Genomic DNA, 17979 nt, shown 5'->3' on the forward strand with positions numbered 1-17979 from the left:
GGCTCCTTGGCTGAAAAATCGCTGCCCTGGAGGGTCTCTATGGACCATCCAGTTGTGCAGTGGTGACACTGAATCTTCAAGCCAATTTTTTTTCCAATCAGTGCCCTTGCAGTGTAGGATTTAGAAATAAAATGGTGAATAAACCATTTCCCCACCCCCATCCCTTGCAGGGGCTCACTGTCTCTGTGAGGATAAACTGAGATTACAAGTGTGAAAACCTGCTTGGGTAAACGACTGTTGTTAAGATAATACTAATAATAATGATCATAGTGGAGTCAGGCAGTCAATATATGCCCACAGGGAAATACAGCCTATAATTCAGCCTACAAGTAGGGATCAGGTAAAAGCAGTTGACTCCCAGGGTCTCCACACAGGGACTCGGAGAATTGCATGGCTTTCCTGGGAACGCGAGTCTGCTCGCCAACGCCTCCACAGAGGCTGCCGAGCCCCCTGATTCCCCAGTGCCCACAGCTCCCGCAGGTGGGGGAGAAGGGCCGCAGTGAGAGGGGCCTCACGGTGATTGGCTGAACTGGAAGTTGTTGCTAGGCTACCAGTCCGAGGCAGACTGGGGCCTCTAGTCCCATCCTCCACTGCAGATTCATCCTGCACAGCCAATTTAATTCGGGCACCCTGTGAACGAGATCCCCAGCAGTTTAACTTGTCAGCTGCCAAGTGCCCATCTTTCTAGGATTTAACACTTAGCAAGAGGCTATGTGAGGGAGGGAAAGAGAAGCCCTGTTTTTACACTCTGGGTCACCTTGAATAGCTTCTTCTCTCTCTGGGCTGCAGTGTCCTCCCTTGATTTCTCGTTTCATTCATTTATTCATTATTCATGCATGCATCTATGTTTATTAAGTGCCTGCCATGTTCCATGCACTATATCAAGTGCTAGGGACAAAGGGATGAATGAGATGGAGACCATCCTTGCCCTCATGAAGGGGGAAATATTACGCACTTAAGCATATAAGTGAGATAAACACATATCTCTTTCCTTCCTCGTCAATGATTTTACTAAGCCCCCCTTTTCCCCTACTAAATCTGTAGGGTCCCCCAAGTTGACAGGGTAAGGAGTGCTGCTGCCAACCATGCCTAAACTACATTACTCCTCATCCATACCCTTACCACTCCCTGAAACTGGGGTACATCCTCTCATCTCCACAGTGCTTTTACTTTGTTCTCTTGAACCCACAAGTGAGCCTGAGTGCACCTTTTTTTTAAAAAATAAATTTATTTATTTATTTTTATTTTTGGCTGCGTTGGGTCTTCGTTGCTGTGCATGGGCTTCTCCCTAGTTGCAGCGAGCGAGGGCTACTCTTTGTTGCAGTGTGTAGGCTTCTCATTGCAGTGGCTTCTCTTGTTGTGGAGCATGGGCTCTAGGCGCACGGGCTTCAGTAGTTGTGGCACGTGGGCTCAGTAGTTGTGGCTCACGGGCTTAGTTACTCTATGGCGTGTGGGATCTTCTGGGACCAGGGCTCGAACCCATGTCCCCTGCATTGGCAGGCAGATTCTCAACCACTGCGCCACCAGGGAAGCCCTGAGTGCACCTTGATAAAGATATGGGGCGGAGATCATTGTCCCCTGTTCAGATGAGAAAGCTGAAAGCCAGAAACATCAAGAAACCCTATCCATGGTCACATGGAGAATTACTGGCATAACCAGTATTGAGCACTTACTATGTGCCAGCTCTTAAAAAACTATCTTCCTCATAACAACCCAGTAAGGTAAGTATTATTATTATTCCCGTTTTATAGGTGGCAAAATTGAGGCTGGAAGAAGTTAGTTGACTTGCCAGTGGTGACCCAGATAGTAAGTGGCAAAGCTGGGATTTGAACCAAATCTCCCTGGCTCCAAAGCCTGATCTTTTTCCAAGAAATGGGTCTGGTCACAGAAAAGAGTCTCTGAGTGGCTGACACTGGAGTGGCTTCCACATGCCCTTCAAAACCTCCCAGTCCCAGGATCTTATTTAATTTCCTGCTGAACTTCTTGGCACAATAGGCTTGTAAAACCTGGTGAATTGGCCGCATTTATCAATATAGTTAACTCTGTTATCTATCCATCTATCTGTGATGATCTTGCCTTCAAGTTTTTATTGGGTAATTAAGTCAAGTAACTCTTCCCTGTAAGCATCTCCATCGCTTGCTTTGTTGGGTTTGTATTTTCCTTTGTTCACATACTGAACAAATACCAAGCACCCACCAAGTGTTGTGGGAGGCTTAGTGGGTGTAGGTGACTGGGGCCCATCCCTCCCCTTGAAGAGTTCCCAGATTAGAGCAAAGTTTCTGAAGGGTCTTCCATGGGCAAAGTGCAGTGATAGGCCATGGAGAGAGGAGGACCACAAACACCTGCCCTCAGAGAATCTCCTGGGTTTGGGAGACAGACCCGCAATTAGATAATAGAAAGGTGTGAAAGGAGGTGGGAGGGAGCAGAAGTGGATGTGGTTAAGTGTGGGCTGGGGGTGGGAGCAGCCCGCCTTGAGTTCCCACAGTGCTGCTTTTAAATCCCAACTTGCTCTGGCCACTGTGGGACACTGTGTCTCAGAGCCCAGCAGCCTGCAGCTTGGAAGGAGGCCTTTAAACGGGAGAAGGTGCTGGAAAGAACAGAGTTGCGTAAAGAAACAAGCTAAATTTATCCCTTCTTGTAGACCCCCAGCAATTGCTATGCTTAACACCTGACTTTCTATCAACAGAGACTTGTTTAACCAGAAGGTTAGTTGTTTTTCTCTGAGAAAGAGACAGAGAGAGAGGGGAAGAGAGAGAGAGAGAAAGAGTTAGAGACTCTGAAGACAGAGATGCAGAGAGAGACACCTGAGGAGAAGCAAGGAGAGACAGAGGTAAAGGCATCCTTTGGTACACAGCCCCGGTGAGCAGCAGGGAAGAATACAAAACTGGGCACCTGAGTGGGAGAAATCAGGCAATCTCCTGCCCCCTTCCTCCCTGTCTACCTTGCTAATTTCCAGATAGCACCGTTTTTCAGATGTAAGTATATAGGAGATGTCTGTGTTATCTTGGCCACTGCTTTGTCCCTGTCACCCGCCACCATCCCTATATAGCTGAGAGTTCACTGTAAGTGGATAATATACAAAAGCAATGATTTAAGTAAGTATTATAAGACTAAATATGCATGCCTTTGACCTAACATTGCCACCTCCAGGAATTTATCCTATCGAAAGTAATTAAGGACACAGGCAAAGAATTTAGCAAGAGATTATTCATTGCAGCGTTGTTTAGAAAAGCAAGGAAACTAAATAGCCAATCCCTGTTGGGGACCTGCTCAATAAATAATGGTATAACCTTACAATAGCTGTCCATACTGTTCGTAAATTGGGTTATAAATGGTTACTTATTGATGTCGAAAGACATGATTTATTAGGTGTAAAAAGCAAGTTACAAAATAGTGTGTACAGTATGACTTCATATAAGTATTCTTATAAGTAAGAATAAATATAAACTATATAATCTAGGAAGACATATACCGAATGTTAATCTCTAGGTGGAGAGATTCTAAGACATTAAAATTTTTTTCTTTTTGCTTATCTGCATTAAAAAAAATTTTTTTTTCCACAATGAACATGTATTTCTTGTGCAGTGAGAACAAATTTCCTTCCAGTGGTCCCAGCAAGCGCCTCCTGCTGGGAGTCCAGGAGTGTACGGCAAGCTGAATCAGGTGCTCCTGGCTCTGAGGCATTGTGGGAAGGGCCACCAACCCTTGCGAGGCCACTTCAAGCTGCTCATTAAGAATTTCCAAAACAGCGAGTCCCCACCCTGTTTCCACTCCCCATCCTGACTGGTCTTGCCGGCAAGAACTCAATGACCCAACACCTTGGTATCAAAATGCTCAGTTGCTTCATAACCTACTGGGGGGTTGGCTGCCACCCTCGCTTGAGGCAAAACAGTTTGTACAGGTTGGTATTTGGTAAAGCTAACCTTGCTAAAACTGCAGGGCCTCCCCAGCTAGCCAGGAGCACCCTCCCCTGTAAGGGAGTGATGGCTAAGACGCTGCGTTGATCAGGTCTACTGCCTCTACTACACAGAGGCAGTTGTGATTCTGAATGTTGGAGAGAAAAAGCCGTCACCATGGCAACCCAGGCTCGCTCAGCCTCTGGGATCAGTCCAACACTCAGGGAAAGAAGGTGGAGTCTGGAGTCAGAACAAATACTGCCTGGCTGTCTGACCTCGGGTAGGACACTTAGCTTTTCTCTGCCTCAGCTTCTACATCTATAAAATGATGCTAAACTTCCTTATCCTACCTGCTCCCCGGATTAATGAGGAATCATCTGTGAATGGTAACATGCAAGAGGAGTAGAGCGTCCTTAGCTGTGGTTTGTCCCCAGATTGCTGTGTGTGACCTTGGGCAAATCATTTAAACGCTCTGTGCTTCAGATGCTCTATTTGTAAACAGGAAAGGAACGTGCACTGTGATGGCTTCTCAGATTTATTGTCAGGTGCCCATGAGAATCCCAGAATCTCAGGGCTGGAAGGAATCTTAGCCCTTACCACCCATGCAGGAATCCCTTTGATAAGTTCTCTGACCGAGGTACTTGTCCTGCCTCTGCTTGGTTACCTCCAGTGGCAAAGAGCTCATGACTGCACAACTTCCCAGGTAGCTCTTGCTGCATGACACTAATTGTAAGAAAGTTCTTCTGTATATGATGTTTTACAATTAAATATTTGTTAAAAAAATTAGCAGTTCTTTTCAGAGCTATTTCTGCTCCTGATTTTCCCAGTGGGTTTGCACAAGGTAGAAATTAGCAGCAATTGGCCAGAGGCAGATACAGTCCCAGCTCTGAAAGCTTTTAGCTTACTGTAACAGAAGGAGTATGGGTTCCGGGGTCACACACTCTAGGTTAAAATCCCACTTTGTACACTTACTAGATGGTTGACCTTGGGCAACTTATATTAGCTCTCAGAACCTTAGTTTCCTGATCAGTAAGATGAGGATAGAAATACCTACCTCACAGTATTGCTGTGATGGCACTTCTTATTAAGCTTACAACTCTAACTTCCCTGGTAGAATTCTGGGGAATGTGGGGGGCAGGTGGGTTACACCTTCCTCTGCCAGCCCCTGGACAACGCATCTGCCCTCCAAGCCCCATCTGGCACGTGTAGGCCCTTATGTGCCCAGGCTGTGCTCCTCTCAGAAGGAGACAGAAGGTTCATCTCACCCTCCTGGGAACCCCTGCAGCACAGCCTTGGGTCTGTAATTTAGGGCCTTCTCCCTCTCAGGCCTGTACCGGGGGCCATAAAAGGAAGGTGATGCAATGGCTTCAAGACCAAGTTCACCCCTCCCTGTAATTCCCCTGCCTCAAGGTCGGCAGCCCCACAGACTTCGCCAGCACTAAGCAAGCATCCCAGGGTGTCACTTGGTGAAGGCTTTCAGCCGTATTTAATGGGAATCTCATATGGGGCCAAAAGCCTCTAAGACTCGAAAGAATGCAGTCTGGTGGTGGACTTCAGGCATGGTGATAGGGAAAGCTATCTGGGGTAGGAAAGTGGTCCTCTGCCCTCAATAGGAAGGAGTCAGGACACCTGACTAGCTGTGGGCTCTCTGGAGCCAGTGACTTCATTCCTCCATGCCTTACTTTCCTTGTGTGCAGAAGGACAGGTTGATGCCTGAGACCTTCCCTGCATCAGAATTATAGGTTTCCCCATTTGTTGGATGCAGGATGAGATGGTGAAATCGCCCTTGACCTCTTTTTGCCACGGAGACCGCTGAGCTCCCACTCCTCTCTGCTTCCTCCACAGATGAGTACCTCCAAGTCCTCAATGTGGTTGTGGCCGAGGTGAAGAAATCCTTCTTGGGGCCCTTGTCCCGGTCCTGTAAGATGGTGCAGATGATGAGGCAGTTTCTGTACCGGGTCCTGCCTGAGGACTCCTACAAGGTCGCCACGGGGAAGCTCCACGTGAACCTCACCCGGTTCACGGATGGAGAGAGTGTTGTGGTTTCAGAATATACGTCCAAGGAAGAGCTCATCGAGGCAAGGGGGCGGGACCTGGGAATAAGGGCGGGGGTGGGGCTAGGGATAAGGGCGGGGCCAGGGAGTTGGGACAGGAAAGGAGAGGCTGGCCCTGCTTCTCTCGACAGGCCTCTGGGATGGTCCACTTGTCTGCCTCACTTCCTTCCTTCTACTTTCTGCCTCCCTAGTTTTTCCCTCCCTTCACTCTCCTGGCATCTACCTTTCTGTGTCAGGCATGCTGTTAGACAAGATGGACACAGAGAAGCCAAAAACTAATCAGACTTGCTCACCATCCTACACTTCAGCACTCAGGGTCTGCCTCCTTTTGCCTCTGTCTTGCCCTCTGCTCTAATCCTGCAGCTTCTCAGAGGCCCGTTGGTATTACCAACAGAGGTCCCATGGCTCCTCTAGGGCCTGGACTTCAGTCTTTCCCCACTAAATTACTCCCAGTTTGTGGGAACAGCTTCCCTCCGCCCCCTCTCTTCCACTGGTCCTTGATAAAAAGGACTGTTTTATCACTAAATGGGTTAACACTTAGGAAAGGGGATTCTGACAGTGCATTGTTCTAAGCTCATTAATATACATTTTAGTTATGACTTATTATTGCTGGAGAGTGCTGTGAATATGTCCAATTTTCTTTCAGGGCAAGAGTTGAGCTGCATGACCCTCCACCCATATTTCCAATCCCCTCCCCTGCTCTGAACACAAGACCCTCGCCACCCATCCTCACATCCCCACACTGGCATGGCCTTGACCCTGGGGGTTGGGGATGAATAGGCAGGGACATGGATACCTCCCCCAGCTACCTCATGTCCTCTGGGTTTATTAGCACCCAGCTCTTCAAGACTTTTCTCTCCCCAGCCCTCTCACACCACCTCCCACTCTTACCCATGCCAACCAGAGCAAATCACACAAAGCAGGCCTCTGTGTCTGCACCTGCTGCGCCTCCTGCCTCGTGCCGGATGCCCTTCCCTCCTTCCCACCCCACTTCACCTGCTTGGTGAGACTCCAGTCACTCCTGCCAGGGAACTTTCCTTCATCACCTGCCTGCCTTGCAACCCCTGGGTTGGGTGCTTCTTTGGGACCACGATGCCCATGCTCACCCCCATCACAGCACCTGTCACCCCATGTACTGTCACCTAATTGCTTGCTCCCCCTCTGAGCATTCCCAAGGGTGGGCATCTCACCCTCCTTTGATTCCAGACCCAGGCCAGACACACATTAATGGATTTTGAATCCCATCGGATTCATGGAAATTTGGTGCCGGAAGGAACCCTGCAGATCATTGAGGCCACTCTCTCCCTTTAAAACTGAGACATCGGGCCCAGCCTGACCAAGTAGGTTACCAAGGATCCAGCCAGGAGCTGAACTTGGGGCTCCACTTCCCAGGGCAGTGACTCCACCTTGGGTTTAAGGAGGGCCAGGCTGACGGTGGCCCAGGTGCCTGCAGGTGATCCCTCCCCACCCAGCCCCCAGGCCTTGGGCATCTCAACCCTGTCCTCTCCCCCACAGGCCCTGTACTGCAGCTGCTTTGTCCCTGTGTACTGCGGCCTCATTCCTCCAACTTACCGAGGCGTGGTAAGTACCTCAGTATGGGATGGGGGGTGAGCTGGGATCCAGGGGTGCCTCAGGGCCCCTGTGACCCACATTTGGGAGGAGTGGTCTCAGAATTCAGTGGGAAGACCAAGAATTGAAAAGGTCCTTGTGGTTTCCTACTCAGAATTCCCAGCGTAGATAGATTTCTGGGGCTTTAAGAAGACCTTCTGCCCCTAAGTTGGGCTTCTCTCTGGACCCACCAACACATTACTGAACCCAGTAAGTCAAGGCTCCACAGGTTTGCCAGATTTCCCCAGTAGGACAATCCAGTAGGTCTGAGACTCTGTACCTCTAATCAACTTCAGCTGATGCCAGTGCTCCTGGTCCTCGGACGACACTCTGAGTAGGAAGATTTAACCCATACCCTCTCCTCATTTTATGTATAAAGAAAATGAGATCCAGAGATTAGGAATCAGCTAGTAGATGGACCCCCGTATTGCATATCATTCATTTAATTCGCAGGCACCCAGAGAGTTAGAGCCTCAGTATCTGTGATCCTTTGTTCACAGCTGAGGAAACAGAAGCCCCAAGAGGGGAAGGGACTTGAGGGTGGACACAGGGTGGTCAGGGGTGCTCTGGAGGGTGGTAAGGGTGTCTGACCTCAACAGAGGGAGGCAGCTTGGACCCAGGGCAGTCTGGAGGAGCGATATTTCACAACCTGCTCAGACCCACCACATGTGCACCTTCTCAAAAGGCCCTGTGGATGAGCTCCTTTCCCTGGCCCTGCCCTCAGCTGTTGAGGGACTCCACGAAGGGTAACGTGACAGGGAAGCATTCATTCCTGCTTCATCCAGAGTATGGATGCCCCCCGGACCTCGGCGTCAAAGCTTCTCCCAAGGGACCCATTTCTTTGCTCTCCCTGAGTGGGGGAGAGGACCTATGACCCCAGATGAGCATGTCTCACTCTGCCTCCCCTCTCCGCCTGCAGCGGTACATCGACGGGGGCTTCTCGGGCATGCAGCCCTGCTCTTTCTGGACGGACTCCATCACCATCTCCACCTTCAGTGGTCAGCAGGACATCTGCCCGCGGGACTGCCCCGCCATCTTCTGTGACTTCCGCATGTTCAACTGCTCTTTCCAGTTCTCCCTGGAGAACATCGCCAGGATGACCCATGCCCTGTTCCCTCCAGACCTGGTGGTAAGAGACAGGAGGGACCTGGGGGGTGGGCAAGGAGAGCCGGAAAGGGCGATGGGGTCTGCAGTGGGATGGGGGAGCCAATGAGGCCCACTCAGTCCATCTCAAATGATCCCTTAAACCTCCTCCTAAAGCTGTATCCCGGCCTTGCTGCCAGCTGGGTATGTGACCTTGAACAAGGGCTCTAAGTGCTCCCAGCCTCAATTTTCTCCCCTGTAAAATGAGGTGATCTCAGAACCACTGATAACAATGTTGGCTGAACTCTCCCATTTTGACATGCAATGTGGGTTCAGCAAATTATGGCCCAGGGGCCAAATCCATCATATGACTTGTTTTTATACAGCCTGTGAGCTAAGAATGGACTTTCTATTTTTAAAGCATTGTTTAAAAAAAAAAAAAAAAAAACAAGAAGAAGTGACAGAGACTATATGTGGCCTACAAAGCCCCAAATATTTACTGTTTGGCCTTTTACAGAAAAGGCATTGTGGGCAATATCTGGTGTAATCCTCCAGCATCCTCTGTGATAGATACTGTTATTATACCCATTTTACAAGTGAAGAAACTGAGGCTGTGAGAGGTTACATTCACACAGCCACCCAGCCAATAAGTGGCAGCCCTGGGATTTGAACCCAGTCTCCAAATGCTGCTCTTTATACTGTCCAAATGCACCTTCTCTGGTTCTACTATAAACATCGCACCCTCTCAGGCCCAGGGGAAGCTGGTGATCAGCTGTTCTTAGCAGGTGGTGAAGGATGGGCACATTTTGAAAAGCTCATGATATAAAGCTTAAGAGCAATGAAAGCAGCTGCTTTGGGAGAGAGGACTATGGGTCTCTCTGTTGCTACAGCCTTAGTTATTTTCCTGGTGCCCCACCTTGCAGATCCTGCACAATTATTACTACAGAGGGTACGAAGATGCTGTTTCGTACTTGAGGCGGCTGAGTAAGTACCGTGTGGTGCCCCGAGGAAGAGGAGGAAAGTGGGGCAAAGGGAAGTATAAGGGCTGGATAGAGGAGCATTTCCCCCCAATTTGTGAACTGGAGGCGCTCTTCACCCAGGAGAGCTGGAAATGGGCACAGGGACCTGACAGCCTTCATTGTCCAGATGATACTGTGGCCAGAAATTAGGACCGCTGTGGAAAAGGGGCTTTAGGTTAACTGATGGGACTTTAGGTTAACTGTCTAGGGCTTTTGTACAAATGTGTTTCTGAATTTAAAAACTATGCTTAGGAAATACATAGCTCATATCTCCCTGGAGCATTCCATTCTCATATCATTACATTTTCTTGCATCTTATTCTCTTTCCAATGAAACAGTATTGTTAATGTAGAACTAGATGTGACTAGTTTATGTTTGTGTGAGACTTTTGAGTGACATATTGATCAACAAATGAGAGAGAAGAGCCCTTGCCTTAAGTTGGTTTGGAAAGCATGGTCCCACCCCTGTGTATCCTCTGTGCATTGTCTGGGTAGAAGGAAGATTCCAATGGCAGGCACTACACACGCTAACTCCATGAAGGCCATGCAAACATCTTTGTTAAAAGGAAAGAAAAAATGCTTTTCTGTATTTAGAATTAATTCCATAGAGCATATTTCCAGAAAAAAAGGATTTCTGGATCAAAGGGTGTTTACCTAATGTTATATCATAAATTTTTTTCCATGCTGCCATATGGTCTTTGTAACTGGCTTTTTGGCACCTGTATAATATTCCATCACAGTTGTACAGAATACTTTGATCATTCTTTGAGTTTCCAAATGTTCACTATTATAAACAATGCTGTGGTGAACTTTTTGTATATGTAGTTTAAAAAATATATTTAAGGAGTGAGATTAAGGGGTTGAATGAGGTTTTTCTTGTAGGATATGTGCACTTTTTTTTCTTCAAAATTGCTTCCTGCTGGGACTTCCCTGGCAGTCAAGCAATTAAGACTCTGTGCTTCCACTGCAGGGGGTGCAGGTTCAATCCCTGGTTGAGGAACTAAGATCCTGCATGCTGCATGGTGCAGCCAAAAAATTGCTTCCTGCTTTCCTAAGCTCTGCTGTCCTAACTCTTTACTTTCTCCTGGGTCCATTCTCCCGACTAGCGGGGTAGGGAGCAGGAACACAGGATGGAGAGAATGTAGGCTCTGGAGGCAAGTAGCCCTGGGCCAGGATCCCCATCCCCCAAGCTCTGTGAGCTCCAGGAAATCACTCTCCCTCTCTGAGTCTTAGTTCCAAATCTGTAAAAAGGGTTTATTTATTATTTTTTTTTAATTTATTTATTTTGGCTGAATTGGGTCTTTGTTGCTGCGCGCGGGCTTTCTCTGGTTGTGGCGAGCAGGGGCTACTCTTCGTTGCGGTGCGCGGGCTTCTCGTTGCGGTGGCTTCTCTTGTTGCAGAGCACAGGCTCTGGTCGCACAGGCTTCAGTAGTTGCAGCATGTGGGCTCAGTAGTTGTGGCTCGCAGGCTCTAGAGCGCAGGCTCAGTAGTTGTGGCGCACAGGCTTAGTTGCTCCGCGGCATGTGGGATCTTCCCGGACCAGGGCTTGAACCCGTGTCCCCTGCATTGGCAGGCAGATTCTTAACCACTGCGCCACCAGGGAAGCCCTGTAAAAGGGGTTTAGATCCTGGTTTTTGACCACCAACTATGTGAACTTGAGCAAGTAATTCATCTCCTGGGGCCTGTTTTCTCATCTGTACAAGGAGGCTGATGGTGGAACCTACCTCTGAGTTTTATTCCTAGCCACGGTCAATCCAGTCCACTGCCCCCTCTGACCTCTCTGCAGACAGACTCCTCCTAACCCTGACTGTCCTCTGACAACTGCCCCATCTTCCACATTTTCACAGGTGACAGCTATGAAGCTGAGCCCCCAGTGTCCAAAAGGTTGTCCAAACTGTACAACCTGAGGGGGGTGGTGGTGGTGGAGATGAAGTCTCACCTACAGAGCTTAGGAAATAGGAGGGTCTGGCTAGGGCCTGTGGTCCTTTCTGCCCCAGGTGGGGAGCCCCTCCATTCTTTCCTCAGTGATGGTGTATATCGAGGGCTTGAGGTTTGGGGAGCCCCTGATTTGGTTCTTGGATCTCAGAGCAGATACCAATTCCCTGCCCCAGGAAATCCCGCTACACCTCAGACTGCATCCTGACTACCTGGCTGCCTCCATACCTGTCTCTCGCCTAGAACTTTTCCTTTCTCTTCCTCTCAGGGCAAGCCCTGGGAAGACTTACAAAGTGGGTTGTTAAGCATCTCTAGTCTCCCCCATTTCTCAGTAGCTCCTTACCCTCTCACCCTCCCCGCTTCCACGCTTAGCTGGTGTGGACATTTTCACAGGTATGAACAGCAGTCTTAAACCCAAGGATGAAACTCTAATAGTAGCATTGCAGGCATCCACTCCTGAATTGGGGCAGTATATGGAGGATGGCAGGTTTTTCCCAATGGCCCTGGAATCACTCCAAGTAGGAACAGACACAACTCATAAGGGAGAAAAAAGCTTGTGCTGGCTGCCAGCTGTTTTTGCTTCCTCTTCCAATTTGCAAATGTGTGCATGGCTTTCTCAGTGCAAGTTTCAGCTCCAGCACCTAAATCCTCTTGGGTTTGGTGGGCCTGGAGTTTTCTCCCGGCACCAGATGCAAGCAGGAAATACTGACATAGCCTGAGAAATCCCCACCTACCATCTGGGAAGAGAAAACGGAAGTCTGCTCCAGCCTCCTGCCTGGTTTCTGAAAGGGGGTCAGCTCAGGTAGAAAGCCACACCTGCAAGGTGTCACCCTGAACTCCTCAGCTCACATCCTGGCATCCTCTTTCTCCTCCCTCCTAAGGGTTCACATCTACCTAATTATTCCTGCCACCAGGTGAGCCTCCCTCTCCACCCTTGGCCTCCCCTGACAGCAGACGCTGCTTGCTGGCGTCCTTGAAAATCCACATTCCCCACACAGACACATGTACATGGTGAGGTCGGAGCTCAGAGGATGCCAGGTCTGAAATATCCATCCCATATCCAGCCATGCCCGGCCAAACTGACCTTCCTCCCTCCCTTCCTCCCACTCACAATTGGGTGAGTTTTGACACAGACACAGACACACAGACACAGACACACACACTTGTGAAACCAGCACCACAATCAAGATAGGGAACAATCCATCATGGCTGAAGTTTCCTCATGCCCCTTTGGGATCCCTCCCACCTTCCCTCATCCCACCATCCCCAAGCAAACCCTGATGTCTTTCTGTCATTATAGATTAATTTGCATTTTTAGAGTTTTTGATAGATGAAGGGTCTTTGATGCCGCCTGTAAGCCCTTGCATGGTCTGGCCCCTGTGGTCTCCTCAGCCCCATGTCCCATCACAAGTATGCCCACCCCTGTTCCACCTACACTGACCTCGCAGGGCCTTGACTTCCTGCTGCTCCCCCGAACCTGTGACCCTTGTGTGTGCTGTTCGCTCTGCCTGGAATGCTCCTCCTCGTCCCACCCTGAGCACCCCCTGGACCCCTCCCCTGTCACGTCTCAGCTCAAACGTCACTCCCTCTGGGAAGCCCTCCCTGCTCCCGTCTCTCCTAGTACCACATTCTTCACTTCCTAGCACTTGTCTTGGTTAAAACTTGAGGTTATTGGCATGGTTAGTGCCTGCCCCCAGGCTAGACTGTAAGCTCCAAGAGGCCTATTTTTGTCTCCTTCAACTCCTCAGTGCCTGGTATAATGCCTGGCACATATTAGATGCTCAATAACTATCCATTGAATAAGTGGATCAAAACACAATCAGAGGGCTTCCCTGGTGGCGCAGTGGTTGAGAGTCTGCCTGCCGATGCAGGGGACACGGGTTCGTGCCCCGGTCCGGGAAGATCCCACATGCCGCAGAGCGGCTGGGCCCGTGAGCCATGGCCGCTGAGCCTGAGCGTCCAGAGCCTGTGTTCCGCAACGGGAGAAGCCACAACAGTGAGAGGCCCACGTACCACAAAAAAAAAAAAAAAAAACCCACAATCAGATATTCAATATAAATTCAAGTAAGTAAAGAAAGGCCATTGAAAAGCACTAATCCAGGAGTTCCCTGGTGGCCTAGTGGTTAGAATTCTAGGCTTTCGCTGCTGGGGTTCAATCCCTCATCGGGGAACTGAGATCCTGCAAGTTGTGCAGCGCAGCAAAAACAGAACAAAAACAATGAAAAGCACTAATCTTGTTTATGAGAATAATTTGGGAAGCCATTTTTTGCAAATACTATGCTGATGCCAGGGGTTAGTAATGCCACCTGTGACCCCATGCTGTTGTTTTTCCTAGATGCTGCTTACCTTAATTCTCCTTCCAAGAGAGTGATTTTCCCCTGGGTAGAAGTGTACTGCCAGATAGAACTTGCCCTTGGCAATGAGTGCCCTGAACACTGTCAACCAAGCCTCCAAACGGAGCGGGCCAGTCCAGAAGAATCCAGACAACTTCACACACAATGGGCTCCCAAAGGGGAAAGAAAAGGTGGCCGTAGTCCACCTCTGTCCCCACCTGTGCAGACACCTGAATCCACATGTGAGTGGCCTGTGGAGTCACCTGTTTCACCACCTGCATCGCCACTGGCCTCATCACCATCACATTCTCCAACTGACTTGCCGCCTCTATCACTCCCAGCTGTGCACTTCCTCCCCAGCTCAACACCTGGGCTGTCACCCGTATCACCATCACAGCAGGTACAACTGACTGGATCACCACCCAGATCCCCACCCCCCCAGTCATCAATGTCATCCAGGACATCCCTGGGGCCTTCCGCTGTGGGGACATCTCCAACATTGCCCCAGTGTTCTTCTTCAGCATCACCTGCACAGCCACCTGTGGAGGAACTGGGCCCAGAACAGCCCCAAGGTATGGACCCTTCTGGCTTCTCACAGCTTCCTCATGTCTGGAGCCTGTTGGCAAGTGTGTAACGACATGGTTGCTGATAACAGTTGCTTTAGAGGGGTGCATTGGTGAAGTTAGCCCGTAACTTTAGCGTCTCTACTTGCTATGAGGACAGACCACCACGAGAGGGCAGTGTACTTGACATTTGGTTTTTTTTTCTTCTTTAGTCCAGTGATTCTCAAAGTGTGCTCCCCAACTAGCAGCAATAACACCACCTGAGAACTTGTTAGAAACGAAAATTCTCAGGCCCTACCACATACCTACTAAATCACAAAATCTAGGGGTGGGACCCAGCTGTGTGCAGTTTTTACAAGCCCTCCACATTTGAGAGCAGCTGTTCTAGTAGATTTTTTATTGTGAAAGCTGCTGTGCCAGGGCAATGCTACTCAAGAAGGGGTCTGTGGACCAGTGCCAGTCCCTGAATTATTTGTTATTAGTTCACAATGAAATGAGTACAGAAAGTGAGAGCAAGCATTTAGAAATGTTTATAGCAATACAGTAGAGCTATGACATCCAAGAGCTTGGTCATTTTCCTACTAATTCATTTATATTGTATTTCACAAAAGCGCTAGTCCATTATGGATTGTAAACAGTATTTTAAAAAACTGGTTCTTTACTACAGGTGAAGCACCCCTCTGGGGGCTGCAAAGATGAGCAGCTCTTAATTCCTCACTCTCAGGAAATCTCCCCTCCAACGGAGGGAATGGCATGGATACCAACCTCAAAAACGCAAAAGGAATTCTTAAGTACTATATAACTGACAAAAACAGTGTTGAGGGTATTAATAGAGAATAAGATCACATCTCTCTGGGGAGATAAGAAAGGCTTCTTGGAGGTGACAGGTGATTTGAAATGGGCAAGATTTTGACAATTGTGGTTTGTGGGATCCGACAGAGTAGAAAGAACATTTCAGATTTTGTTTATTCCAGAGGCTCAGGTGCAGAGAAGGAAAGTGCAAGGTACATTCAGGATGAAGAAGATACCTGTTTGGCCATTGTGGGTGGTCTGGGTGGGGACCAAGGGAGAGGGGCCCAAATGATGGACTGAAGCCAGGTTGTAGGGTCCTCATGGTCCACCATCCAAGCTTCCATAGTTATTACGATAAACAGTAGCAGAGATTAGCAAGGTTCCTTCTTTGTGGATCTGCCCTGAGTCAGGGGTGACCCCCCTTTCTCTGGAATAGGTTCACTTTGTCTTTTTTTGTTTTGTTTTTCTTTTCTTTCTTTCTTTTTTTTTTTGAATAGGTTCACTTTGATTCTTTTAACAATGAGACAAAAATATCAGAACATTAAGAGTCAGAAAATCGTTCAAAGTCTTTCACCTGTTGTCTTCTTCCCTGTTACATGAAATGCATTTATTTTATGTTATCGCACCTGTGCTTAAAGGCAGCCACCTTCAGGAGCCTGAGAACTCCTGGACCCAGAGCTGGCATTCCTCACTCATATTGGGGGCGGACAGAGGGTATGGATAGCCCAGTGGTTCACAACTGCAGGCCATATTACTCCCCAGGAGACATTTGGCAACATCTGGAGACATTTTTGGTTGTCACCAAGTGGGTAACGTCTAGTTGGGAGAGGCCAGGGATGCTGCTAAACATCCTGCAATGCTCAACCCCTATAACAAAGAATTGCCTGGCCCTTAGCGCCGGTAGTGCTAAGGCTGAGGCATCCTGTTGGAGCCTCCAGCTGGTCTCAGCAGTGACACCCTAGGCCACCTGTAGGAATTGGGCAGAGTGGAGCCCCAGGGGTTCATGTTAGCAGTCGTTTGGCAGTGGCCATGTTGTTGTTGGGGGCGGGAGGTGCTGCAAAAAGTCCCAGGAAAATCCATAAACAAAGGAGCCACAAATAGATTTGGGAGAGTGAGGGATATCCAGCAGGTCCCCAAATGAAAGAAGTTCAGAAGAGGAATTTATTAATTTATTCTATATTATTTTTATTTACATGTATTACATAATTACATATTAATATTCACGTGTTATATATCCCCCTACTCATCAGAAACATGCAAAGAGCTTACTTAAGGGAATTCCCTGGTGGTCCGGTGGTTAGCATGCAGGCTTTCACTGCCGTGGGCCCAGGTTCAATCCCTGGTTGGGGAACTAAGATCCCGCAAGCCAAAAAAAAAAAAAAAAAGAAAGAAAAAGGATCTTACTTAAGAACAATGGTCATGAAACTATTTGTATTTCCTATTCCAGCAAAAAAGACAAAAGCATTACATAAAGCAGATGCTAGAAGGTTTAGACCCCTGTGGGGGATTTTCTTGACAACTTTCCCTGACACAACTGGCTGCTTTTTATGAGGGAATTGCTGATAATATTATATCAAGGGTTAGCTTCAGACCTTCTGCAGATGCCACTGCCCTGGATCTCAGTCAAATCCAACAACATGATTCTGGTCCCAAATACGAGAATTTGAGAGTAAAAGTTCTTTACTGTTTCTGAACATTTCACTTACTTCCTATTGTTATTTCAAAAATGACTATGTACTCCTCCCCAACCACATCTCACTCATGTCTCCTGTATTTTCTTTTTTGGCTGTAGCTCCCTTTGCTTCTTCAAATTCCAAAAGCACTGTGCCTCTGGCTAATGTGAAGGAAACCATGAGCAAGCCTTATGCAATGTAAGTGTCTCCTCAATTGGGAACATGTTCTTTCCTTTGGTCAGGGGAGAGGGTCCCGCTAAGTGATATTTTCCATCTCTTTAGCTGCCCAAGGAGCACTGGGTTCCTTTTCTGGATGTGATTTCAGTCCATCCCCTTACCGTTTGCAGACCACCACTCCCTCTTCTCTCTTCCTCAGTGAAGGCAACGTGTGGGGCATGAACCTATTCATGCTGACAGTGTCATTCCCCCCAGTCCCTGCTGTGCACACTGGGGAATGTACCTTCTCTAAATGCAGTGGGAGAGTGTGTACCCCTCCTCGTATCTGACTCTCTGTTGATGTCTCAGTTCAAAAGAGCTGGCAGGCATGCTACATTCTAGCCTTTGGTGGATCCTGCACAATATAAGTTAAGAGACTCTACCAAAAACTTCCCCTAATCCAAATTATTTTCTATCAACATAAAAAGAGGGCTAATATTCCTATGTTGTAGATTGTCCCCAGAAAATCTTTTTTCATAATGCACACCAACTGTCTGGGTTGCTGGGTTGTTTAACATGTACTCCATTATTGTCTTTGCAGTGATGGGGAGAGGGCCTGGGGAGCTGTTTTTTGTTTGTTTGTTTTGTTTGTTTGTTTTTTCCTCTCTGGGAACCGCAATACCCAGACTCCTTTGCTGACTGAATGCCAGTGGGGTTAGCCAGTGGAATGCAACAGCAGGAGATCAGAGGGTGAATCATGGGTATTTCTGCCCCCCGACCTCATCCCTTCCTGCCTTGGGGTAGCTCTGGCAGTGGCTGAGTTTTTCTATGGCCACAGTTGCAGAGAACAGGGCCTGAGGCACTTTAA

At 48.4% G+C, this 17979-nt stretch overlaps 1 protein-coding gene across 2 annotated transcripts in view; it reads left to right on the forward strand.

Moving 5' to 3' along the window:
* PNPLA1 (patatin like domain 1, omega-hydroxyceramide transacylase) overlaps window positions 1-17979 on the forward strand; it is a gene marked incomplete at both ends in the record, with an annotated part of 43522 nt that overhangs the window by 19142 nt on the left and 6401 nt on the right. The window contains 6 exons of one of the 2 annotated variants that reach the window (XM_079712751.1): window positions 5742-5974; window positions 7466-7531; window positions 8478-8687; window positions 9565-9625; window positions 13930-14499; window positions 17075-17153. In XM_079712751.1, the coding sequence (XP_079568877.1) occupies window positions 5742-5974; window positions 7466-7531; window positions 8478-8687; window positions 9565-9625; window positions 13930-14499; window positions 17075-17153 (1219 nt within the window). The remainder of the gene's footprint in view (window positions 1-5741; window positions 5975-7465; window positions 7532-8477; window positions 8688-9564; window positions 9626-13929; window positions 14500-17074; window positions 17154-17979) is intronic. The other variant, XM_079712752.1, reaches the window with a different exon arrangement.

Source organism: Hyperoodon ampullatus, assembly GCF_949752795.1.
Source record: "Hyperoodon ampullatus genome assembly, chromosome: 10".
Taxonomy (NCBI): Eukaryota; Metazoa; Chordata; class Mammalia; order Artiodactyla; family Ziphiidae; genus Hyperoodon; species Hyperoodon ampullatus.